General features: G+C 40.0%; 1 protein-coding gene across 2 annotated transcripts in view; it reads right to left on the bottom strand.

Annotated features, from left to right (window-relative positions):
• The window catches only part of MTUS2 (microtubule associated scaffold protein 2), a 251,168-nt gene that overhangs the window by 52,627 nt on the left and 171,449 nt on the right, over nt 1-27,092 (bottom strand). For both annotated transcript variants that reach the window (XM_058186536.1, XM_058186538.1), the window contains one exon: nt 17,204-17,418. In XM_058186536.1, coding sequence (XP_058042519.1) covers nt 17,204-17,418 — 215 coding nt within the window. The remainder of the gene's footprint in view (nt 1-17,203; nt 17,419-27,092) is intronic.

Below are 27,092 nucleotides of genomic sequence, written 5' to 3'. Positions count from 1 at the left end.
AGACCCGTTCCTGTCCGGCTTTCGGCCCGGATACAGCACTGAGACGGCTTTGGTCGCGTTGGTTGATGATCTCTGGAGGGCCAGGGATAGGGGTTATTCCTCTGCCTTGGTCCTATTAGATCTCTCAGTGGCTTTTGATACCATCGACCATGGTATCTTGCTGCACCGGTTGGAGGGATTGGGAGTGGGAGGCACCGTTTATCGGTGGTTCTCCTCCTATCTCTCTGATCGGTTGCAGACGGTGTTGATGGGAGGGCAGAGGTCGACCCCGAGGCGCCTCACTTGTGGGGTGCCACAGGGGTCGATTCTCTTGCCCCTCCTGTTCAACATCTATATGAAGCCGCTGGGTGAGATCATCAGTGGTTTCGGTGTGAGGTACCAACTGTACGCTGATGATACTCAGCTGTACTTTTCCACACCGGGCCACCCCAACGAAGCTATCGAAGTGCTGTCCCGGTGTCTGGAGGCCGTACGGGTCTGGATGGGGAGAAACAGGCTCAAGCTCAATCCCTCCAAGACAGAGTGGCTGTGGATGCCAGCACCCCGGTATAGTCAGCTGCAGCCGCGGCTGACTGTTGGGGGTGAATCATTGGCCCCAATGGAGAGGGTGCACAACTTGGGCGTTCTCTTGGATGGACGGCTGTCTTTTGAAGACCATTTGAAGGCCGTCTCCAGGAGAGCTTTTTACCAGGTTCGCCTGGTTCGCCAGTTGCGCCCCTTTCTAGACCGGGATGCCCTATGCACGGTCACTCATGCTCTCGTGACATCTCGTCTGGATTACTGCAATGCTCTCTACATGGGGCTTCCCCTGAAGAGCACCCGGAGGCTCCAGTTGGTCCAGAATGCGGCTGCGTGGGTGATAGAGGGAGCCCCTCATGGCTCCCATGTGACACCTCTCCTGCACAGACTGCACTGGCTACCTGTGGCCTTTCGGGTGTGCTTCAAGGTTTTGGTAATTATCTTCAAAGCGCTCCATGGCATAGGGCTGGGTTACCTACGGGACTGTCTGCTGCCACAGATTGCCTCCCACCGACCTGTGCACTCTCACAGGGAAGGACTCCTTAGGGTGCCGTCAGCCAGGCAGTGCCGACTGGCGACACCCAGGGGAAGAGCCTTTTCTGTGGGGGCTTCCACCCTCTGGAACGAACTTCCCCCAGGTCTTCGTCAACTTCCTGACCTTCGAACCTTTCGCCGTGAGCTTTAGACACATCTATTTATTTGCGCAGGACTGGACTAGAATTTTAAATTTTAAATTTGCTTTTAACGGGGTTTTATTATTTTTATCGCAATTTTTAATATTCGGCCTTATTTAATAAGTTTTTTAATTGGTGTTTTATTTTGTATTTATATGTATGTTTTTATCAGGCTGTAAACCACCCTGAGTCCCTCGGGAGATAGGGCGGTATAAAAATGTGATTAAATAAATAAATAAATAAGTAAGTAAATTGATCAACCAAAAGAAATAGATGGCTTGTGTTTTTCTAAACTATTCGTTGCAGACTCCGTTGGTTCTCATAACCCCATACATATGCAAAATATTTCATAATTAAGACTTCTTTATTATATGCTTTCTTTAAATCAGCAAATATGCAGCAAGCCTTGTTTCTCATAGTGAGAGTTTTCTTAAAGATCTATTGAAAAATCAAAATCTGGTCTGCACACTCCAAGTCCTTATCTGTCGTGTCCCACTCCTCCGCTGACGGCCGGGTCAGGGAAATCCGAATCAGGTGTGCCTCTGCAGCTCTGCCAAAGTCCTAGCAAAGTCCTCAGGGCAGGCAGGAGACCAGAAAGTGACTTCAGCAAGATATGTTTAGACTTTGCCTGACTCAGAGAATGCCAAAAAGCAGATCCTTTATATAGGCCATGGGGTGTGGCTCCATGACTCAGCACTTATCCAGGCCTGTCCCTCCCTTCCTTCTGTTGCCTCTGCCTATCAAGTCTTCTGACGCGAGGGTCACTCCAGTCGGCAGCTGTTGGTAATAGACCTTCCTCAGGCTCACATGCTGTGGAGGAGGGGGAGGGGTCTAGTTGCTCCGTTTGCCTGGGCATGGAGCCAGAGCTGGGGGCTGGAGGTATTTCTTCCTCTTCAGCCTGTCTGGACATGGAGCCAGGGCTGGGGCCGGGAGGCATACTAGGACATTCTTCAGCGTTTGGAAGCAGATAAGAAGACCCCGGCTGCAGTGAGAGCGGGCATTATCAGCATATTGAACTTCCCAGATTTTGTTTACTGTCACCTCTTCTGACAATCACGGATTGTTGATAGGGCCAATGCTAATTAAGAAAGAATGTTGTTGTTAGTTGGAAAGTTGTGTCCGACCTATAGCGACCCCATGGACAACGTTCCTCCAGGCCTTCCTGTCCTCTACCATCCTTTGGAGTCCATTTAAGCTCATGCCTACTGCTTCAGTGACTGCATCCAACCACCTCGTTCTCTGTCATCTCCTTCTTTTTTTTGCCCTCAGTCTTTCTCAGCATTAGGCTCTTTCTCCAGTGAGTCGAACTTATAAGGAGTAGCATTTATCAAAACAACAAAATACTGTGTTTCCTTAAAAATAAGACAGGGTCTTATTTTCTTTTGGGTTTCAAAATAAGCACTTGGGCTTATTTTCAGGGAGATCTTACTTTTTTAAAGTGCTATCGCAGGCCCTGCTCTCTCTGTCATGCTGTCTGCTCCCCAGAAGCAGCAATGGAAGGGAAAGAGATGGGGGGAGGAGTGAAAGAAACAGCAATGGAAAGGAAAGATACTGGGGGCAGGGTAAGGGAAAGAAGTGATCCCAGAAGCAGCAACGGAAGGGAAAGAGACAGGGGGGTGGGGGGATAGGCATGCAGGCTGGTGCTCAGCAGCCCAAAGGCAGTGGCGTGCAACATAGGCAGCTGCTCTCAAAGGGGCCCTGGCAGGCTGCTGGCGCTCAGAAAATCTTTGGAGGTTTTCAATCTGGGATGATTCAAGCCAGCCAGCCAGGCAGGAGCAGTCCCGCAGTGCTGCCGAGCGCAGTGCTACCAGAAGGGCAAAGAGACCAACAGCAACATGGGCAGCCACTTGGCCATTTGAAGACTTGTGGATTTCAACTCCCAGAACTTCCCACAGCTTCCCCATCAGCTCCTTCCCCTTTCTGGGTTGCGGTAGGTTGCACCCACCGGATCCGTTGGGGTTGGAATTTTGATTGGATCCCACGAGGGAGGCTTCATCAGCTGAGCCAGCAAGGGCCAGGGGCTGCTTCTCATTCTGTCTCACTGCGGAGGCCTCCCAGTGCAATGCTCTGCCATAGCTTCAGAGCAAACCTCCGCCTTCCTTGCAGAGGATTGCAAGGCTGGAGGCTTTCCCTTGCTCCGATCAGCAGGAAAATCCCCCCCATTTCCCTGAAAATCGTTCTATCCTTGGGGAGCTCTGCACAGACACACATCCCAAAAATGCTCCCTCTGAAGCCTTCAGCCTTGCAATCCTGCGCAGGGAAGGTGGAGGTTTGCTCCAAAGCTGTGGCAGAGCATTGCATTGGGAGGCCTCCGCAGAGAGACAGAATGAGAGGCAACTCCCGGCCGGTGCTGGCTCAGCTGATCCATGGGCTGCAATTAAGGTGCCGAGCTTCCATAAAGTGACCAGGGAAGGGAAGGGGAGTGAAACCTCCTGTGCTGCCCATGCCACCCCTTCACTAGGACTTATTTTTTGGGGAGGGCATATATTTATACCCACCCCAAAAATCAGGCTTGGCCTCATTTTCAGGACATGTTGTATTTTTGGGGAAACACGGTATTTGAGTTTCATCTTCAGGATCTGGCCTTCTAAAGAGCAGTCAGAGTTGATCTCCTCTAAGACTGACCAGTGCGATCGCCTTGCAGTCCAAGGGACTCGCAGGAGTCTTCTCCAGCACCAGAGTTCAAAGGTCTCAATTCTTTGGTGCTCAGCCTTTCTTATGGTCCATCTTTCACAGCTATACATTGCAACTGGGAAAACCATAGCCTTGACTATACGCACTTTTGTTGGCAGGGTGATGTCTCTGCTTTTTAGTATGCTGTCTAGATTTGCCATAGCTTTCCTCCCCAAGAAGAAAGAATATGTTATCTTTATGCATGGTTAGCTTAGTGTAGACATGACCCTTAACCCACAAGGAGAATTTTATATCAAAGAGTGAGGAAGAAGAATGAGTGCCTGTTCTCAAAGCTGGATACTGATAAGAAAGTTGTAGTTTAGAAAACCTTATTTGTAACAACAATCATTTTCTCTTCAGTCTTTTGAGTAACTTTCCTCAGTCTAATGTGCTTCTGTTGTTCTTGACCTTAACTATAATGATTACCAGCCATTCTGGCCAAAGCCTATGCTGGTTTAGGAGTACAAGATTTGTTCAAAACATCTTAATCACAGAACTCATCACAGCCAACTCATCACGGCCAACTCATCATGGCCAACTCGCTGTGGCCAACTCACTGAGGCCAACTTGTCATGGCCAATATAATATGGTAATAAAATAAATTCAATCCAGAAATATAAAAGTTACAATATTTTTGATGAAAACGTGGTCCTCAATGAAAAAAGTAACTGAATGAAAGGATCAATACAGTGTTGAATTGTCCCATGACAAGTTGTCCTGTGGAGAGCTGTCCTGTGGTGTGTTGGCCGTGGCAAGTTATCCTAGACCCGATCAACCACATCTGATTATTCAGTTGAAGACCCGTGTGCAAAAAAGCTATTCAAAACAAACAATTCTGATTTCTTATGACCAATCAATAGTATGATCTGGTAAAGACCATGAATTTAATACAGAGATAGTGGAAAATAGTTTGAAGCTCTGTAAATTTGTGAGAGAGACAAAAGCAGATATGAGTGAAATACCCTTCCATTCCTTTCTTTCTTCCTCCCTCTCCCCCTTCCCCTCCTCCCCCCTCTCTCTCCACCTTCCTCTCTCCCTCCCTCCATTCCTCAGGCTGCAGGGAAAGGAGAAAAAACTGTCACTTGAAATTTGAACTGGTTGCTTGCAGAACAGTTTTGAAAGGGGAGCATGAAATTAACTAGAGGGCCTCAGGCAGGTCTAGAGCAATTTTTGCCCACTCCTGGCTTAAAGTATATTAGCAATGACCTGAGAAATGTTTTTTTCCCAATCTGACCGGAAACACTTGATGGTTTAGGTCAGAGTTTCTGAACCTTAGTCACTTTAAACTCTGTGGACTTAAGCTCCGAAAATTTTCCTGCCAGCATACCAGGAGTATTCTGGTTGTTGGTCCACACACCTTAAGCTTTAGAAAAACTGTTTTGAGTATACTGGGTATGTTGTAGCCTCCTCCTTAAGGAGATAACATTACATAATAATGACTTTTGTATAAATATTCTAAAATGATTCAGATTAAGGAGGTGGAGTGTGTGCTATTGAACCCAGTGGAGTTTATTTCCAAAGATGTGTCTAAAGGCTTATACTATTATTTATTGAATTCCATGTGCATTTACAGTATAGCAATATGCAAACCAGAAAACACCTTTATGTTCAGGATAATTCTCAGGCACTTGAATGACACAGCTGTAGCTGGGTCAATCCTTTCTTAAGCAGCAGAAATATGCATAATCAGCTTTGGTTTTTCCGATCACACATTTGCATAAATGCAACTGGTGAACTGAATAATCTCTGAGTATTTTGTACACACACACACACACACACACACACACACACACACACATTACTTGGATGCCACTTGTTTCACTGGCCTATTCAGAAACACAAAAACATCTTTTCTATTGTATAGTCCACATTGTTCAAGGACATTTGCAAATGAAACAATCATAGGATTGATGTCAATCACAAGAGTTGCAGCCTGTAGTTCAATTTAAGTGCCCCTTCCCTTCCCATCCCACTTTCCTTTCCACTTTCTCCTTTCCTTTCCTTTCCTTTCCTTTCCTTTCCTTTCCTTTCCTTTCCTTTCCTTTCCTTTCCTTTCCTTTCCTCTCCTCTCCTCTCCTCTCCTCTCCTCTCCTCTCCTCTCCTCTCCTTTCCTCTCCCCTTCCCTTCCCTTCCCTTCCCTTCCCTTCCCTTCCCTTTCCTTCCCTTCCCTTCTCTTTCTGCCTGTGTCCATCAGAGCTACTTGCAATCCCAGTTACTAGGAAATTGGCAGCACAGTTCCACCACAACTGGAGGTGGGAAATTCACACATATACACACACACACCAATACACCTTCAAGGCAACATTAAGTCTTCTACAAAAGAAAAAGTCCTCCCAACATAATCCACCTATGACCCCTGTGGATCCCACATGCTTGACCTATCCTTTTTATGATTTTACCATCACCTTTTGTGTACCAACCTTTATCCTACCAAAAAGTGTTACCTACAACCACTCATAAGATCTAAAGGCTTTCTAGGGGTTGGAAATGGAGGCATCATGCCTTCCCTTCATTATCAGAAGGTTTTCAGCAAGAATTGACCAGCTAATATGTCTGTGATTTCTGTTTGATGGTGCATGATCTGCTACCCTGAACAAGAAAATTATATTTGGTTTCAGCTGGTTGCTGTTTATGAAGAATGGGAAGGAGTTGCATTTTGTTTTGTTTTTAATGATTGAAGGGCTTCTTTGTTGCTTTTCCTGCTAAGTTTTTCTATCTCCTTTTGAGTTGAGAATTTGACTGCCTTATTTGCTAATTGTTCCTTTTTTATAATAAATTCTGCAAAACAACCATAGTGGGCGGAGAAAATGCTATTAATGTGCTGAAAAAACCCCCAAGAAGTTTGTTTGGTGTTTGTGGATAGTTTGCAAGTTTGCAGAAGTGTTACTGATTTCCAGGATTATGAATGCAAAGTAAAAAAAAATGGAATTTTAGGAAATACTTTTCCTAATTTTTCATTTCCACACTTTTTATTTCTGCTTCACAGATATAATTCAGGATAGATCATTTTGATGCCGAGAGGGGACTCCTTCTCTTTCATAAAAGATTAAAACTAAACCCTCCAGAGTGATCTTAGTTGAAAAGTGTATAAAGTGTGTATCAACAGTGTTATAAGCTATTTATTCAGGTTGTAATGAAACATTTCCCACCTCAGTTTGCTACAAGAAAATATTAGGTTTCTTTAATTTATGGAACTAAATGACTAACAATTCTGAAGTGACTGATTTTTTAATTTAATTATTGTCATCCTATGTTGCTTTTAAATTGCATTTTGTTACCTTTACAATATTTTTTCCTTGTTTTTTTTAAATTCTAGAATGAAAAGCTATTATGTTGAAATGCGATATTGAAATATGGACCATGTGAACAATCTTTAGAAATTAAATGTCATAACTGACACTACTACAAGGCCCATTCCTTCAGCTGGGTAATATGACCTCTGATTCTAATTTAAAGTTATGAAAGATTTATGATCATAATGCTGGCCATAAAATGAACTTTTTAAAAAAACAATAAACCTGTAATATCATTCAGAAAGAATCAAATCGATACTTTTGGTTCTCCTAATCGCAGTGAATGAACAACTAGTGACTATCTAGGGATTTTAACAAACCTCACCCCCAAAACCCTTAATATTTGTTGTTGAGTGGGAACATTTTCTTAACATCTTGAGATATCCCTCCAATCTATATGAAGTAAATTTTTCATCTTGAACAAGGGCAAAGCAAAATGTGGAGGCAGTTTAGTACTTCAACATAGGAAGAGGCAGACAGCTAACAGATCAGCAGAAATTAGCAAAAAGTGAATGGCAGCTTTTCATGGTTTTCTGTGAAAATAAGTGAATCAGGTCATGTGGCTCTTTATAGGACAACTATTTGCTTTTAGTTGGCTCTCTTTCAGCTATGTGTAAAAGATGTTAATATTACATAGGCATTCTGTGGCTCCAGAATTCTCTGTCTCTCTAATGCTGATACCACTTTAGGAATTGAAGAAGGAGCCTATAACAATAATAGTATTCAAAGATTTCCCTTCCCTTCCCTTCCCTTCCCTTCCCTTCCCTTCCCTTCCCTTCCCTTCCCTTCCCTTCTCTCTCTCATTAGCTGGAAGCTCTGTCAGGCAGCATCACTTGATGGATGCTTATCTTGTATGAAAACAATGTGAATGTTCCTAACTGGGATTTTGTTTCTAGATTTTTTTTCTATGCATAATAATCATTTTCATTTTCACACCATTGTTTTTTCAATTCTTGGTTTAGAAAAGCTCTGGGAAATTATATTGTTTGTGTATTATTCTGCAATCTGAATAGTAGCTAATATCCATGGATATTCAGGGTTAATATCCAGATTCTTTCAATTAAATGTCTGTGTTTCTTAGCTACATGCTGCTTGATTAGCCACTAGTATAATGAAATAATATAAAATATACTGCATTTCCTGCTGTTTCCCCTCTCCAATGCATATGTGTCCCTTGGGTTCTGCTGTCATATGAAAATGCTGATATGCACAAAACAAATGGCATTATCTAATATTAACAGTCTAAAATAATGTCATTCTTTTCACCCTGCAACTGTAGAATTTCATTATTGGCAAAAATGTTTTTAAAGGTCACTAATAGCTTTGCAATAGCTGAAAGTATATCAGACCAACATTTCTGTCCATTGGCAATATTCTGTAGATAAAAGTGAGGCCCTAATTGTTAGAAATTTCTAACAGAGTTAGAATTCAGATAGCATCAAGTTATTGCTACTTTCAAACAGAAAGTAGAAATATACAAGGAATGAAATGTACTAGACATCTAGTCTCTAAATCTCATAAATAGTAATTTTTCTAAAAGTTCTATGAAAGTTCAATTGAATTTACTTCTAAGAGAAATATTAGGCTGTTAATAAACTACACAACAGAAATCTTTTGAGCAAACTTTACCAGAATTAATGTTTTCAAAAATAATGCCTACTGAATTTTATCTCTCAAAATGTTATTCAAGTGCCCACATTAGCAATAAAATAACATTCCAAATGAGGTAGGTATTTAATTAATAAGATTAAAAAGGTTCTTTTAATGAAATAATGAAATGTGCTGTTAACCCTGAAGTTTTAAAGCTAAAGCCATATCACATGAATCAAAATCATGAAACCATAGCAGCTTTGACATCAAACACACAATAGTGCTATTGTGGACAATGGGCTGTTCTCCAAAGCACCTGAGGGTAGAACAAGAAGCAATGGGTGGAAACTGATCAAGGAAAGAAGCAACTTAGAACTAAGGAGAAATTTCCTGACAGTTAGAACAATTAATAAGTGGAATGACTTGTCTGCAGAAGTTGTGAATGCTCCAACACTGGAAATTTTTAAGAAAATGTTGGATAACCATCTGTCTGAGATGGTATAGGGTTTCCTGCCTGGGCAGAGGATTGGACTAGAAGACCTCCAAGGTCCCTTCCAGCTCTGTTGTTGTTATTATTATTATAAGTTCTAAAACTCTAAACTCTGGCTTTGATATAATGACAAGTTGGTAATAATGGCCTCCCAAGTGTCCAGATCTTGGTGGGAAGATGGCATGGTTCAAAGCTGGAGGCAAAGGAAGTTTATAACCTGAATCTAGCTTTTATGATGTGTTGTTTGGTAGTACATTGTGCTTTAGTGTATTTTCCCTCTGGCAAGTAAACAATCTTGTCTTCTTCCATAGAAATTGCTGCTAATATAGACCTAATGACTATATAGACCATATATATCTATCACATTAGGTACCAAATAGGAATAAAAGTCCACCAAGTCCAGTTTCCTGGCTTCCTTGTATCAAATACAGCCAATTCCTCCATAGGGAATTGATTTTGGGCAGCATCAACAGGGACTGAAAACTATCTCCATGCCATGGAAATGCAAATGGATATCAGGCATCTCCCTTCTTGACCACATCACAAATGACACACTTTGACAACATTTTGGTGTGGCACCAATTATAGAGAAGATGAGAGAAGGCCAACTCTGCTGGTATGGACATGTCCAGAGAGCAGCACCTTCCACCATGACCAAGACTGCTAGAAGTCAATGGTCAGTGATCTTGCGGGCGCCCAAAACAGAAATGGCAAGACACCATCAACAAAGATATGCAAGCCATGGGCCTGTGTCCTGGAGACGCAGCTGACCATGCAAAATGGCATTTAATGACTCGAAAAGTGGACCCTGCACTTGCAGGAATAAGCTAGGAAAAAGAAGAAGAAGAAGATGAATAAAAAATGGAAATTGTCCTCCTTGACCTTTTATAAGTTGCCTACCTATTGGAAGTCAGGGTTGCTGCAACCACTTTCTGCCATTTTTTTCTTTGTTGATCTAAAGCTGTAGCAATAACCTACAATTTGAAAAAGTTCGGTGAACCAAAACCCAGAGCACAAGCCTGAAATTGGTTTCTTTGTGGACATTTCCTCCTGGTTACTCATCATCAGATCCTGAGAGAAAAAAAATATAGCTGATCAAAAGGAGAAACTATTTCAGTCTGATTGACATTCCCCAACCTGACTAGCAGAGAGGATGGGTTAAGACTGTGAAACATTCAGAAGAGAACATTAAATGATGATTGTATTGAAGTTGACTGAACCGAAAGACAATTGAAGCAAGGCCTGATTAAAGGGAGCTACTATAATCAGTGGTATGAAGGAATCAAAACCATAGGTAGACCTAACTCTATAGCAAAGTTACGTCAAAAAGGCCAATCTTTTAATTCATATTGTAGACCATGCTGGAACTAGTGGATCTTCAAGTCTTAAGGCATTTAGAGACTAATATGGTATACCGAGTCCAAAAAAGCCAGGGTCCCTTTGAAGTATATAAAATTAAAAGAACCAAGGAAGAGGCAGATCTCGTAAGTGGAAAACCCAAGATGCACTTTAAGAAAGTCACGGGGGAGCATAATAAAATATGTATTCCTTTTATTGCAAAGCAAACATGACCTGTTGGTTTGATTTCTGAGGTTCAGGACCAGAATCACTTCCCTTGTTCTACTTTTATGTCAGTTCTTTTTCTATCTTAAATCAGGCACACATATTTTAGCTGCTTGCATCATTTCAACTTCCTCTTTCTCGCATTTCAACTTTATATTTCTTGCATTCATTCTGTCGGCTTGCTGGCTGTAATCAGCCATCTGTATCCCTCAGTTTGGGCTTTTCTTGAATTCCCTTGGCTGGCACCTGCTGTTTTAGAATGTCCCCACTGAATAGCACAATTTTATTTGTTTTGTGGTAGAACATTTTTAGACTTGGGGCTGCTATACAGGTTCACATTTTGGGTGGGATTTGTCTCTTCTACTCTGGGGACTTTCCCTCCCCTTCCTGATGCCCACTGTCTTTTGGGTCTAACAGCATAGCTTATATTTTAATGTTTCATCAGTAAATAATAAACGATGTATACTACATGCATTTATTTATTTGATATATTTTTATCACCCAGAGTCACCTTATCAGGGAGATGAGCAGCCTATAATTTTGAAATAAATAAATAATACACATTTCACATATTAATATTATTTATTTGACATAGTTATATTTGCTTCCTATGCCGAAGCAGCTCATAGCAGTTTACAATAGAACAATATTAACATTCTAAGTAAAACATACTTTAAACTAGCATAAAGCAATATACAGTAAGAAGCTAAATATACCCCACTGAAAAGGTTGTAGGTTTTGGAAATATTCTTCCAATATTTATTCTATGAGGAGAACTGGATGAGCAGGCTAAAAACCCATGGAAGGGAATGTATTTTTACAAACAGCCACTAGATGGCAATCATCACCTTTCAGCATGTGTAACAAGATTGCTTTAATGATCAGCTGTGTCTCTAAAAGTGAAGGGGACAGATATTTGTAGCTGTATACAGTACATTACTGGAAGCAATTAAGGGCAAATGTACATAATATAGATACCTACATTTTGAAATGGAGATCTCTGTCTAGAGCAGGGGTCTCCAACCTTGGCAACTTTAAGCCTGGTGGATTTCAATTCCCAGAACCCCCCAGCCAGCAAAGCTGGCGGGGGAATTCTGGGAGTTGAAGTCCACCAGGCTTAAAGTTGCCAAGGTTGGAGACCCTTGGGCTAGAGAACACAGGCAATAGGAACAGCTGCATTACCATTTTCCTGCAATGTGAAATGAGTTGAACTGAAGAAACTGGAGAGAATTCCAATAACCAGGTGCCTTCTCACTGACACATCTTGCAGAGCCTAGTTTTGGAAGAGAGGCATCTTAAGCTGAAGTGAAATTGAATCCCTAGGAGCAAAGCGAGTTTTCTACTAGGGGTTTGCCTATTTATATGCTGCATCCTTCCGACAGCTGCTCTGCCATGCTGAACATGACTAAATATATAACACAAGACTAGAATCAAATTGTAAAGCAGGCAACCTCCAGTTCCTGTCTCCCATAATTAAATTAAGCAATTCTTTTTGTCATTCTGTAGAATAAACTGAATTTGAAAATAGGATAGTAAGTAATGATGCTTCCCATAATATTAATCGGATTTATTCATAGGGCAAGAAACAAACTCAATCAAATAATTTGGGTGTTTATACATGTATATTTGAATCTTATGGACAAACTGAGAACCTTGGAATATCTTGGAAATGAACTGCAACCTGGTGGAAATTAATTCAAGATGAATATGTTCTCTGTTGCATATTTCAAACAAGCATATACCATTATATGTTAGAATACAGAATAACAGAGTTGGAAGGGACCTTGGAGGACTTCTAGTCCAACCCCCTGCTCAGGCAGGAAACCTATACCATTTCAGACCAATGGTTGTCCAGTCTGGTTAACAGATTAACAGAGTTGGAAGGGATCTTGTACTATGGGTCATCTAGTCCAACCCTCCCCCTGTCCAAGCAGGAGACTCTACACCATCTCTGACAAATGGCAGTCCAATCTCTTCTTAAAAGCCTCCAGTGATGAAGCTCCCACAACTTCCAAAGGCAAGCTGTTCCATTGGTTGATTGTTCTCACTGACAAATTTTTTTCCCTTATTTCTAGGTTGAATCTCTCTTTGATCAGCTTCTATCCATTGTTCCTTGTCTGGCTGCATTTTGTATCAGTTGAAATCTCTAAATATTTTTGGAAGATGCTATTGCAGTAGCAACAAGCACTAATTAAGCTATGAATCACTTCCAACTTTTCCAGGAAAGGTCAGAGCCAAAATTGGGCTAGAATATTCCTTGCCTAGGAATCAAAGGGCAACATCATATAGTGAATCATCTCTTTTTGAGCAAACGTTTTATTGTATCCTGTGCAGAATTACACTTGTGATATGGGTGGTTATATATATCTGATAAATAAGGGTAACTTAATCCAGAACGTGTTATACTTTCAGTACCTGGTCTAAGCAACCATTTAAAACAATCACAATGTCAAATAAGAAAGACATAATAGAATTAATTATTGTCAGTACATCGTCAAGATGTTTGTCAAAGCACAGAACGTTATTAATATCAAAATATGCTTTTTAGACATGTTCAAAACGAAAGAAATAGGCTATACTAATTATATCAACCAGTAAGATGGAAAAATGATAACAAGCAATGAAGACAGAGCAATTCTGCTCCTATTTTGGCTCCACCTTTTTCCACAAGACGATATGAGTTCCATCAAGTAAGTGTGATGAGCAAACATAAAGGCCTGTATTGAAGCTTGGGACTGACAGTACTTATTTTTAGAGCCTGAGACAGATCAATTACATTCTAGGGAACTAAAGGAACTTGCTGATTGCTGTTCTGAATATTTTTATATTATTTATTTAATCAACATGGACCATGCTTGACTCTCAGTTGATTGTGAGAAGCTTGCAATATAGACATAGAAAAAGAATAACAGAATAAAGAGAATTGGAAGGTCTTCTAGCCCAAACCCCTGAGGAAGCAGGAGACCCCTATCCCATTTCAGACAAGTGGCTGCCCAGTCTCTTCTTAAAAATCTCCAGTGAGGGAGCTCCCACAACTTCTGAAGGCAAGCTGTTCTACCAGTGAATTAGTCTGTCAGGAAATTTCACCTTATTTCTAGCCGGGTTCTGTCCTTGATTAGTTTCTACCCACCATTTCTTGTTCTGCTGTCTGATACTTTGGAGAATAACTAAAACTAAACTAAGAATATTTTTTTAAAAATGGATCCAGAAGAGTGAAACAAGCAAATGTACCCTACGCCAACCAAACTAGCAAAGGCACTGAGAAATTCTGGAGAACTAGTGAAATGGTAATGGCAGGAGGAATGCAAATGTTAACCCTATCTTCAAAAAGAGAAAAAAAAGGAGGATTCAGGGAATTATTGACTAATCAGACTTGACATCAATAGTTGGAAAGATTCTAGAACAGGGCACGAAGGAATCTTGAAAACACCACAGTAAGTACCAGAACTCAACATGGATTTGTTAAGATCAGATGTTGCCAGCTGAATGAGACCCTTTTTAAAATCTTGTTTTATTTCACTTTTGGTCAGGTACTGTAACTTCCTTAAAAGATAATTGAAATGTTGTAATGTCTGAAGCTGTGAAATGAGAACTAGAGCTTTCCAGACCAGACAGAAGCATTGTTTAAACCAGGGGTCTCCAACCTTGGCAACTTTAAGATTTGTGGATTTCAACTCCCAGAATTCTGAAACTGTCATCTGAAGGCTGAAGAAAAAGAAGGTCAATAATCAATTGATTCAAAAAGGGGAGAGAAAGAGACTTAAGTTTAGAATCAGCTCAAGTTTATCCACTGAATGATGAAGGCTATGGACTGTATTCACTGAAGGTTATGGACTGTAATGATCACTGTGGTATGGTAGACGGCATTTTTTTTCCAGTTCCCACTCTAGTTCGAGAAAGAATTTTACTCAGCTAGTTTCTGTGTCTAAAGGGAAGTAAAATCCGAATTTGCTTGCTTCTTATCTGGGACCTTAATCACTACAACCATACATACATACACGCAAGCCAGGGGTGAAATGCTCCCGGTTCAGACCAGCCGAAGAGGTTATAGAAAAAATGCTTTTAAAAATAAAAAATAAAAAGTTGGCCACACCCACCCAGTCACATTACACGCCCCCACCAAAAAAATTTACATTTCACCCCTGACACAAGCACATGTACATGCACATACACATACACACATGCATATATACATGGTACACAAATACACAAATCCATCCATACTTATAGCAAGCAGATCTGATATATATCAGGGGTCTCCAACCTTGGCAACTTTAAGCCTGGCGGACTTCAACTCCCAGAATCCCCCAGCTAGCAAAGCTGGCTGGGGAATTCTGGGAATTGAAGTCCGCCAGGCTTAAAGTTGCCAAGGTTGGAGACCCCTGATATATATGACTTGTTACTTGTCTATAATGAATCAATCCATGCAGGACTTTTTGCTACTATATAGTTCCTAAATGAGGAGATGATTTTTCCTGGAAGAGTAGAGATTTATAGCTGGGCCTGGCCTGACAGTTGAAGATCTCTTATGCCTTGAGTTGACTAAAGTATCTGACAAAATACTCATGGCATTCTTAATAGTGTGGTTAATAGAATGAGGTCTAGATGTCTTATGAGTTAAATGAATACACATAACTGGCTTGAAAACTGGCTTGAAAATCACATTCAAAGCTAGAAAATGATTCCTCAACAAATTGGTATGTCAGGAAATTCAGTTCCGGCTGCTCTAGACTTCTACAGTTCTATTAATGGCGTGGATGAGAGATGGAAGAAACGCTTATCAAATCTTTAGACGTAGATAGCATAGTTAATGTCCAAGAAGAAGATTATTATTGCCTAATTTACGCCAGTGAAAAGGACAAGTTAAAGGTTCACTTAGTACCAGGGAAACCATCCTTGGCTTACCTACCATGTAATTTTAAGTCCATTGCCAATAGATGTCAGTATTATCACATCTAACATATAGATTTCACCAATACGTTTAATTGTGCTGCTTGACAACAGGGCCACAATATTTTCCTCACTGATTCCCAAAATAATATTTCTTATTAAAATATTTCCTGTCACTCGAAATGAGTGTATTGTAATAATGTTTAGAGAGGTCATCATTCATATTATTCTGCTTATTGTTATGTCTGGCATCTGCAGCACCAAGGCCAGCGCACCCGGGAATTCTGTATTTCCATTCTCTCCCAGCAGAATGTGTGTGTGTGTGTGTGTGTGTGTGTGTGTGTGTGTGTGTGTGTGTGAGAGAGAGAGAGAGAGAGAGAGAGAGAGAGAGAGAGAGAGAGAACACACATATATACACTTCAGTAATTCATTAAAAAAACCTTAATCAAATCTGGGATGAATTCTATTGTACCTAATATTAAATAGTATTTTCAGTACTATTTTAAACTGTGACACTCTTTTTTATCAGAAGGTTGAAACGTACTGTTAGATTAATGAAGAATATGCACAACAGTGCCCATTTATCTAATATTGAGAAGAATGTGCCCATCAACCAAATAAACACAGTTTTGTATGTATCCAAACAAATGAAGTTCAGGATTATTTAGAATGTCCATGTACTAATAGAATATTTTGCCACTAACATTATTTTCACACTGACAAGGCAGGTTTGGCAGCTAGTACGGGCCTATCTTCAATGATACTCAATTCTGATATCCTAATATTGTTGTAGCAACTGATGGAAATACAAGTTAAAGACACTGTTAAGATGTGTCTTAAGATGAGGACTTCTGTCATGGTCTTTTTATTTTCCAGAGAAATTCTGTTCAGATCTGTACAGTTTGTGTATGCACCCAATATACACATTATTGTCTAAATACCAATGACAGAGGTCTTGTTGTCATATTCAGAATTGTTCCTTCTAAACCAGGGGTGTCAAATTCGATTTCATTGAGGGCTGCATCAGGGTTGTGTTTGATCTCAGGGGGTCGGGTGGGCATGGCCAGCATGGATGTAGCCAGCTCAATGTACTCACGTCGGGGGTTCCCGTGGAGGCCCAAACGTTCTGTCTGGGAAAACGGGTTCCTGAGCTCCGTTTTCAGCTGCGATGGCCTCCTGCAACCCTTTGCCAGTGAAAATGGAGTTCGGGAGGGCCGCAGGCGCCCGCCCCAAGCTCCATTTTCACTGGCAGAGGCACCACGGGCCAGTCCTTTGCTGCTTCTAGGGGAACCCCATGAGCCAGATCTAAGCACCCCGCTGGCTGGATCTGGCCCCCCTGTTGACACCCCTGTTCTAAACTGATTCTCCATATCTTTTCATCTTTCCTAATAACCACTGATGTAAACCAAATCATATGAATATTACATTCTTCTGCCTTTGCCATAACAAAATAATTGTGATTTCTCAAAAAGCTGGTTGGTAATGTAAGGAAGCCATTGGTTGCTACTTACCTTCTGAAAGAAAAACTGTGTTGTTATAACAAAGACATCAAAGCCACATCTGGTTCTCTTGAGTTCTTCTTGAACACAATTGAATTTTCTGACTAGTTCATCACACCTATCCTTCATTTGCTGGATGAACTGCCGTTCTGGCTCTCGTGTCTGCAAATCTGGCTTTGCAGAAAATCCATTTCTTGGAACAGAAGACGACTTTTGTTTAGGATGTCCTGCAAGAAGCAATAAACATCCATATAACAGCCATATAATATGTTGTTTTATAGATAGTAGCTATTCACAATCAGGAAGTGGCTGAACTGAAAATAAACTTGTCTTTTACGGCAGCCACAAATTAAGAGGAGACTGGTAGCATCTTTTCACATAATGGATTTTATTAAAAGACATAATTTAAACTTCTGCAAATCTGCAATGTCTTTAATATGCAATAATTAAGCTGTTCGATCTGATATTTTTCTTTCTTAAACAAGAAAAATGTCATGGTGAAAAAGAGTTTTATGTTGACATGCTTTGCACTTTTTTTAAAAAAAGGAATACCGTATTTTTTGAACTATAAGAGGTACCGGAGTATAAGATGCACCAAGATTTTGAAGAGGAACACAAGAAAAAAAATAATTTTTGGCCTACACATGTCCGTTTTTGCCCTCCCTGGCCCCCAGGAGCACTCTGCAGGCCTCCCAAACCCTCTGCACATCCCATTTTTGTGAAAAACAAGCGTGTTTTTGGTGAAAATGGGACATGTGGGGCGGGGTTTCGGGAGGCCCAAAATGGCTGTATTCGGTGTATAAGATACACCAACATTTTCATCCTCTTTTAGAGGGGGAGAAATGCATCTTATACTCCAAAAGTATATTACCCATGCATTGGTGGCAGCCTCTGAGGCTGCTGTCACACAAATTGCCAAGAAAGAGAAAGAGGTGCTGTAGTAGCAACACCCTGGGAAAAAAGTACAGGTAATCCTTGACATACAAGGATTTGTTTAGTGACCATCCAAAGTGATAACAGAACTGAAAAAAACTGACTTATGACCGTTTTTCATACTTATGACCATTGCAGAATCCCCATGGTCACATGATCAAAATTCAGATGCTTGGCAACTGACTCACATTTACGATGGTTGCAATTTCCCGGGGTCATGTGACCACCCTTTGTGACCTTCTGGCAAGCGAAGTCAATGGGGAAGCCAGCTTCCCTTAACAACCGTGTTACTAACTTAACAGCTGCAGTGATTCACTTAATAACTGTGGCAAGGAAGGTCATAAAATGGGGGCAAAACTCATTTAGCAACTGTCTTGGTTAGCAACAGAAATTTTAGGCTCAACTGTGGTCATAAGTTGAGGACAACCTGTAGCAGCCAATTGTTCTAACCTAGGCCCCCTTAACAAGCAGGAGGCAGGAACTGATCCCGGCAAAACGTCTTTTATTTACATGACTGTGAATTTACATTCATTCACAGTCAGCAAGGTTTGTCAAAACAGTTTTTCAAAGGAATATTTCTCAACACACCTTATCTTGTTTGGCAAGCTGCCACATAACTTGTTTCCAATCGCAGTACAAGGCAAAACTTGTCAGAGAGTCTCTCAGAGTCACAGAACGAACAAATTGTTTCCCACAAAAGCCCATTCCCTGTTCACTCCTCTTTTATTTCCTATGGGAGGGGCCAATCACCTCCAAGGTGTGGCTTCACTGCTGAGTCGACCCTGTTTTCTGAGTTGTTCTTGTCTTCTGGCAGCTCTGCACATGCACACGCTGGGAACGGGCTCCAAGTGTTCCTCTGCCTTGCTGCTGTCTAACTCCCTCTCTGCCTCCAATGCAGAGCCCTCCTCTGAGCTTTCCCCAGCCTCCAGGACTGGCCCAAGTTCCTCCCCAACCTCCTCACTGTCCTACTCTGCTGCTGAGCCACAAGACCAATAAGGCAAACATTTAGATAGCTGATCATCATTGTCTTGCAAGCTTCTAGGATTCAAGTGTAGTTTTCAATCTTTTCCATCACTCTTGTACCAACCTTCTACAAGAAGACTCATGCAAAACTCTACAGTAGAAGTCTTTAAGGTGGTTGTTTTTCTTTTTTTAAAAAAAAGGCAACTGGACTTACTTTGTTTTTTTTTCCTTTTGAAGACATTTCACTTCTCATCCAAGAAGGTTCTTCAGTTCTAACTGAATGGTGGGAAGAGGGAAAAGGAAGGATTTGGTGGGAATGAAGGAATGATGGGAGAGAGGAATAGAAGAAATCATCTCATTTCCCACCCCCCCGCCCCCAATTCAGTCAGAACTTCTTGGATGAGAAGCGAAATGTTTTCAAGCAAAAACAAAGAAAGTCCAGTTGCCTTTTGGGGAGAAAAAACATCTTTGGGACCACTACGACCTGAATGACTAGAGAATCTTAATATACATCTAGGGTAAAAGCTTCTTTACAACTTCCTGGGCCATGCTGCTGAATTTCAGAATCTCTTCTTATTCAGTGAAAACCTTATATTTTTGATACACAGTTTGCATTGCAAAAAATAATATATATATAGTATTTTTTTTCTTCTTCTCCATCAATACCAGGCGACAGAGATAACTGGGAATTAGGCAAAGATATAGATACAAATATATGATTGAAATGTATTTTATCAAAATGCAGTGCAGCTATTTAAGTGAAAATCTTAATGTTTAGTTTTGTTTATACTGATTCATTTCACACATCTTGCTAATCAGGGAACCTTCTAGGTTCCTTCACCACATGTGCCTTTTTTTTTTAGCTCGTGGTTGGTTCACTGTGAATTTAGCATTCCTAAAAATAAAGTTTAACCAGAATTCAGTATTGTTGCAATGTGGATTTCTCCATTCCTTCCCACTTCCCTTCCCCCTCCCCCCCCCTGCTGTCAGTCCGTGTTCCATTTACCACTGAGCATGCTCAGTCCTAATTTTCTGCTTCACAGTTTCAGTTTAGGCTTCTTTCTTTAAATATCTTTCTATCTTTACTTTGCTAAATTGTGATGTTTTCCCCAATCTGTTGATGCTTTCTTCTCATGTGCAGATGGTGCTAGTATGATTACCTAAGTCAGGGAACTCATTTCTGAACACCAGAAATAAAGAGATTAGGGGTAAACATAGAAAGGAATCAATAGAAGACTTGGATACAGGCATTTTAAAAAATGTGTTTATCTGTCATATCAAGAATATAAATATTGGTGCTGGTACTGACGCAGGGGTTTAGAATTGGCCTTTCTTCCAGAAAAAAATCAAAGGCTGCTTTAAAGACTTTCCATATGCTGGAAAATCACAGCACCCAGCTTATCTCTCTGCAATTAGCTATTTGCATGAAACCATGCAGAGTGGATTCAGATAAATGCCACATAATTCCATATTCTGCAGCATCTTCCTGAAAGGCTTTGTGCGAAACTGTATTACAATAATCATTTTACTGTCTTGTTAATCATCAGAACAGTTTGATGATTAGCGATATCTAGTTCATAAAAGGAAAGTGAAGTTGATTCGTAATTTGTATATCTAAAAATTACCATTACCAATATTTCTTGCAAATGTCTAAGCCCCCTGATATTAATTGCAAACTTTTAGATCCCCCCCAACTTACAACAGTTTGTTTAGTGACCATTCAAAGTTACAACGGCACTGAAAAAGGTGACTTATGACCATTTTACACAATTACGACCGTTGCAGCATTTCCATGGTAGTGTGATCAAAATTCAGATGCTTGACAACTGGTTCATACTTACGACCGTTGCTATGTCCTGGTCTCATGTGATCTCCTTTTGTGACCTTCTGACAAGCAAAATCAATGGGGAAGCCAGATTCACTTAACAACCGGGTTACTAACTTATCGGCTGCAGTGATTCACTTAACAAATTGTGGCAAGAAAGGCCATAAAACGGGGCAAAACTCACTGAACAAAGTCCCACTTAACAAAAGAAATGTTGCTCTCAATTGTGGTCATAAGTCGAGGACTACCTATAAAAGAAATTAAATTGCAGCCAACATGTTAGAAGGCAAAGCAGCATTATTTCTTCTTTAAAAAGGCTTCTCGGTTATATATGGGTATCCTTAGAAAATAAAATCTTTGAATGTCCATCCATCTAGCCTGAAAAAAAGACAAGGGAAGCTTCAATGGTAGAGATCATCTGGGAGAGAAACGAAGTAGAGCAAAGAACCCATCTTAATAACTTGTTTTCAGTTAAATGAGTGTTTTGCTTTTGGCCTTGATGAATGAGTAAATCTTATTCATTGCAGACATTTTGTGGGAATGTCCACAGCAGGTTCTCAAAATTTCCCAGGTGCTCACTGGCTCAAAAAACGTTACCTAGCTGTGTTCTAAATTACACAGGGACCTTCCATAATTACAAAAGCTCCTTAGGAAAGAAATTAATTTTCAAGGTGTGAGGGACATGAGCCACAAGACACTGGGAACGGGGGAGGACGTGGCAGTGAGAAAAACAAACACATTCCACATTTTCCTCCACATGCAGAGAGGAGCGAACAACTGTCTGAAAAAACCTGACCAGCATAGCAGAAGAGAAATTGCCTAGGCATGCAGTTACACTTACCTGAAAAAGAAAAGGGGGAGGGGGAGGAAAGAGAGAGATGAGGGGGGAAAATGTATCTGTTCCTGAAAGAATCTGTACTTTCATTTTTTTCTAAATATTACAGTGATGCAGAAGAGCACTGAGGTTGCAAATAAATGAGTTTATGTTACACACCGCTGTCAGTAATAAAATTATATCACAGAGTTTCAAGGAATTCACTGGCTTTGTTTCTACTAACACAGCAAGCTACTTTAGTTTTTTTTTTAAAGTTATATATACAAGTCATAATATGCAGCCTGAGTCCTAACAGGCCTAAAATATCATTATGGCGGAACTGAATGCTGATGGCCACATCAAAGCTTCTGTGGCTATTTTCTCCTTCTCACAATAATCTGAAGTGCTCACAGATGTTTTCTAGAGCTGATGTCAGTGTTCAAAGACAGTTTCATGGGACTCAATGGCTTTCCATGGGCTTTTGATGAACTGCAGGTGCCAAAATAGCACTTATGGTGAATTTATCTAGAAAGGGAAGATGAGAAAACATTCTGAACGCCTGAAAATTCTGTCCAATGACATTTTCTGAAATTGATATTCACACTAGATGAAAAGTTGGCTAAAAGTAGTATGAAGTATATTATAGGCTATTGGTGATTTGGGAACCAAGATTTATGAAAATAGGATTTTGTTGTAGGACAACACTTTGCAAGGTATGGTTGTTTTGAACAATTTGGGACAAATGATAGCTATGTTGCTCTAGCCATGTACTGTTCAGTGAGTGCATAACATATAAACTGGTTCTTAATAAAAAGCAAAATTCAGGTATTGCTAGACCTGTAAGAGGCTGGAAAGAAGAAGCATTCTAGTTTTACTTTTAATATTTGCAACGCACAAACTCTACTCACAATTTTTGTACATTGTTTTTGGTTGCATATACCATATTTTTTGGACTATAAGATGCCCCAGAGTATAAAACGCACCTAGATTTTGAAGAGGAAAGCAAGAAAAAAAAATGGCCTCCATGCATCCAGTTTTTGGCCTCCCCGTTCCCCAGGAGCACTCTGTAGGCCTCCCAAACCCTCTGCGCATCCCGTTTTTGTGAAAAATGGGTTCGTTTTTGGCGAAAACAGGACATGTTGGGGGAGGGGGTTCAGGAGGCCAAAACCAGGGCCATATTCGGTCTATAAGATGCACCGACAATTCCACTCACTTTTTTTTGAGGGGGGGGGAGTGCATCTTATAGTACAAAAATTACAGGAAATCTTTCTGTGATGAAGAGTTTTGGTTACCACTTATACTGTACTCTGGGTTTATCCAGTGAAGGAAGAGTAGAAGTGCCTGGAATTACAAGGACAAAGCTGGTGTGCCCATCTTCACTTCTCTCTCTACTTATTCAGGCAAGAATGTCTGAATAATAATTTTGCTTCCATCATAACCATTTGAAAACCAATGCAAAATAGTATTTTATTCTTATCTAAAACACCCAACTTTTGTCAACAACTACATGCCTTCAAGGCAGTGTTGACTCATAATAACTGAGTTTTCTTTGCAAGATTTTTGGAAATTATTTGCCATTTTCCTCTTCCTACTGGAGAGGGAGGGAGAGAGGGAAGGAGGGAGAGAGGAGGGAGGGAGAGACAGAAAGAGACAGAGACAGAGACATACACAGAGAGACTGGCCCAAGGTCACTCTTGATGCCGAAAGATGCAAGTAGTCTCCAGTTTTCTAGCCTGCTGCTTTAACCACTACCACAAACTCACAAGCTCTCTTTGTTAATAGAAATGACTTTTAACAGAAACAATTAAATCTGTCATGATATCAAATAGCCCAGAGATATGTGAGTGGGTGATTCAGAATCACCTACAATTTGATAAATAATAAGTTAAAAAATTAAACTTCTATCTTGTATTTTCTATGCACTAATAAGCACTTATTAATGTGTAATGGTATGTGGCAATGACCTTGGGAGACGGAGGAAAAGCCACAGCTAGGGCAATGGTTGGATAAGAGGCAGTTTAGCCTGCAGTAGGAAGGTAGGTGTGGCAAACATTTTCAGATGGCAACTTCCCTAGCTTTTTGAACAGTAAAAGTGACAGGGGAGAAATGTACTTCCAGACTTGGAAGAATTTGTTAATGTAAAGTAGAATTAGTTCAATAGGGCCTGCTCATTGTCTGAACTACCCTACAAGGTTGACAATGTGTGCTGGCAAAAGTGGAAGACAGACAACCCTGTTATTAGTTTTGTTGCTTTTGCTATACTTTGGATTCAATTAGAACCATTTGAGGTTTTTTTTGCAGTATCTTCTATTGTTAACGTTATGATGATATGGATTGAAAGAAATAAAGCAGAACACCCATTTTTTAGAAAAATAATGAAATCTGCTTTGTATTTAAAACACTAGGAAACCAAGAAACTTCAAAGTTATTCAATAATGAGGTCAGTGAGTCTATTTCAAAGTGCCTTCCTTGGGGAGTCAGCAGCTAAATTGTTTCAGATTTAATTAAAGAAAATTCCCTGAAACTTTGTCCAAGTCTTCCAAATCCCAGCAGCCTTACAATATTTGAACTGAATGCCTTTAAATTGTCTTTCCAAATGTCCTTGTAATTTAAGTTTTGTCAGTTTGTCCTTGTGGATAATCTTGAGCTTCTCCATTCATCTAGCGCTAACAGAACAACTCAAAATGCATATTGTCTCACTACTTTTCTGCTTCATACAGAGAATCTACAAAATACAATGCATGCAGAATGATTCTGAATTTTTTTTATGCAGTGGTGAAGTTATGAGGAAGGATATTACTAAGAGCATGGGCATGATAATTGCTTTAGAAATGCTTTAAATTATACCCCACATGGATGTTAGAAGATAAGACCATTCAAGCATACACAGACACATTTTTGCTGGAAGCAGGTTAGAAGCTCCAAATATCAGGCAGTCAGAACAATGATTTCCTGGACATTTTACCGTGGGCAGATGGGGAAAATGATAAGGCGTTTGTATTTTAATAGTGTTTTTCTATGTGTTTGGCACAGGGTGCCAGTCTCCTCTTTCACTATCCTTTCCAAATCATTTTCCATTTCATTCCAATAGTTAGGCTAATACTGATTACTTACCCAATTATCAATTATAATGAATTCTTTAAAACAGTTTTAAAAAAAGTATCTGTAGGTATAATATTCTCCTCCTTCTCCTCCCCTCATATTGTGAGGGAGGTCTTGAGGTGACATCTGCATTGATAATAGCCAAATGTCTCTCACACTTAATTTCTAAAACTTTGCTGATAGTACCTCAAACATTTCTCCTGTCCAGATATTATTTTCATCCATCCATCCATCCATCCATCCATAACTGAACTTCTATGCTGTCCATCTCACCATGGTGACTCTAGGCAGCTTATAGTCATATAATGCATAAATGCAATATAAAATGTATTTAAAATAACTATGTGATAAAATAATAAGTAAAAACTTTGCCTTTAAAATTCAGTTGAAATTAAATTAATCAAGATGGGAGGAAGGGACCAAGTGTGCATGGGGATGAGGTGGTGGTCTGTCTAATCCATTAAGCACCTCCAAGATGCCACTCCCCTATTGCGAGTGCATTTGGAATAATCAAAGACAGACAATTAAACAGGGCTTTTGTGGAAATGCCTTATTTTTTTTTCAGTCATGAAAGATTGGAGGAATGTGCTTTTAGTATACAGATGTTTCTTAAAAATATGCAAAAATCCAGTGATATTGTGGTATTTGGTAACAGAGGCAGAGGCATTGAATGTACCATACAATGAACAATAGAGGAAACTAAGTATGTTTAATCTAACAAAGAGAAGGACTGAGGATGATATGATAACAGTCTTCTAGTACTTGAGGGTCTGTCACAGAGAAGAGCGGATTCACCTATTCTCCAAAGCACCTGAGGGCAGGATAAGAAATAACAGGTGGAAGATCTTTAAAGAGAGATCAACTAGAATTAAGGAGAAATTCCTGACAATGAAAACAATTAATCTGTGGAACAACGTATCTCTGGAAGCTGTTGGTTCATTGGATGTTTCCAAGAAGAGACTGGACAGTCATTTGTCCAGAATGCTATAGGGCAGGGATGTCCAAACTTGGCCCTTTGAAGAGTGGTGGACTTCAACTCCCAGAATTCCCCAGCCAGCAATTTGCTCATGCTGGCTGGGGAATTCTGGGAGTTGAAGTCCACCACTCTTCAAGAGGCCAAGTTTGGACATCCCTGGTATAGGGTCTCCTGCTTGAGCAGGGGATTGGATTAGAAGACCACCAAAGTCTCTTCCAACCCTATTTTCTATGTTCTACTTAGCTCACCAGGACCAATAGCATAATCCTTCAGCAGTTTAGATTAAAATTCCATGAAAGTTGTCAAGCAATTGCAGAATAAGTACCTCCATTGACAGTACCTTAATTATAAAAATGAAAAGAAAGTATAACATTTTTCATATATAGTAGTTGGCTAGAAACAGCTTAATATATTCTTATTTATTTTTTATTTATTTATTATATCTTCATCTGTCCTCCCTATCTGATCCCACAGCACAATTTCCACTAACGGCTGGACCACCTTTCTTAGATTAGTCAGCATACAGAAAATACTTTAGTAAAGGAGATACCACAGTGCCATAATATTTTAATTTCCATCCTAATATACATACTGTTTGATGGATACTGACTCACTTCAGCCAATAGGTAGTCCATAGGCAGCCTGGTTCATAGTTTGCCAATTGAGAAATGGGTATAACAAAATGTAATGTGCTTTTAGTTGATTAAATAAGCTTATTAAACTGAAAACCATCTGTTTCTCAAGTGTCTATAGAATGTCACCTATCAGACCCGGATTTCTATTGCTGGTGTGTGTAATAAATTTGTATTTGTGTGTAATAATAAAAAATTCTATTCTATTCTATTCTATTCTATTCTATTCTATTCTATTCTATTCTATTCTATTCTATTCTGTAATACTTTGCATCCAAATCAATATATCGGTTTTGAGCTGCAACATTTCCCTTGGAATAGAAAATTGTCCAATCCAACCTGAAGGGTTTTTTGGCCTTAAAAAGAAATGTTAGGATTATTTTTAAAGTGTGCCTTCCAGCAACATTTTCTAAACAGATCTACAGAAAACGAGCATCTGCTTTAAAATGCTGGCATGTATTGTCCTGCTATTATGCAATACAGCTGTCTCTCTTCTTTTGCTGTCATAATTTAAAAAAAAATAGAGCAGCAATTTAAAGAGTTTCATCTCTGGCGTTTTGAAATATAATGACATTCCACTCAAACAATAAACTTTTGCTGCAATTATATATTTAGTGACAGCCCATAGTTCAGTATGGAATATATCACTGGATTTA

The sequence above is a fragment of the Ahaetulla prasina genome, chromosome 5 (genome assembly GCF_028640845.1).
Source record: "Ahaetulla prasina isolate Xishuangbanna chromosome 5, ASM2864084v1, whole genome shotgun sequence".
Taxonomy (NCBI): Eukaryota; Metazoa; Chordata; class Lepidosauria; order Squamata; family Colubridae; genus Ahaetulla; species Ahaetulla prasina.
This window is presented reverse-complemented; position numbering and strand designations above follow the sequence as displayed.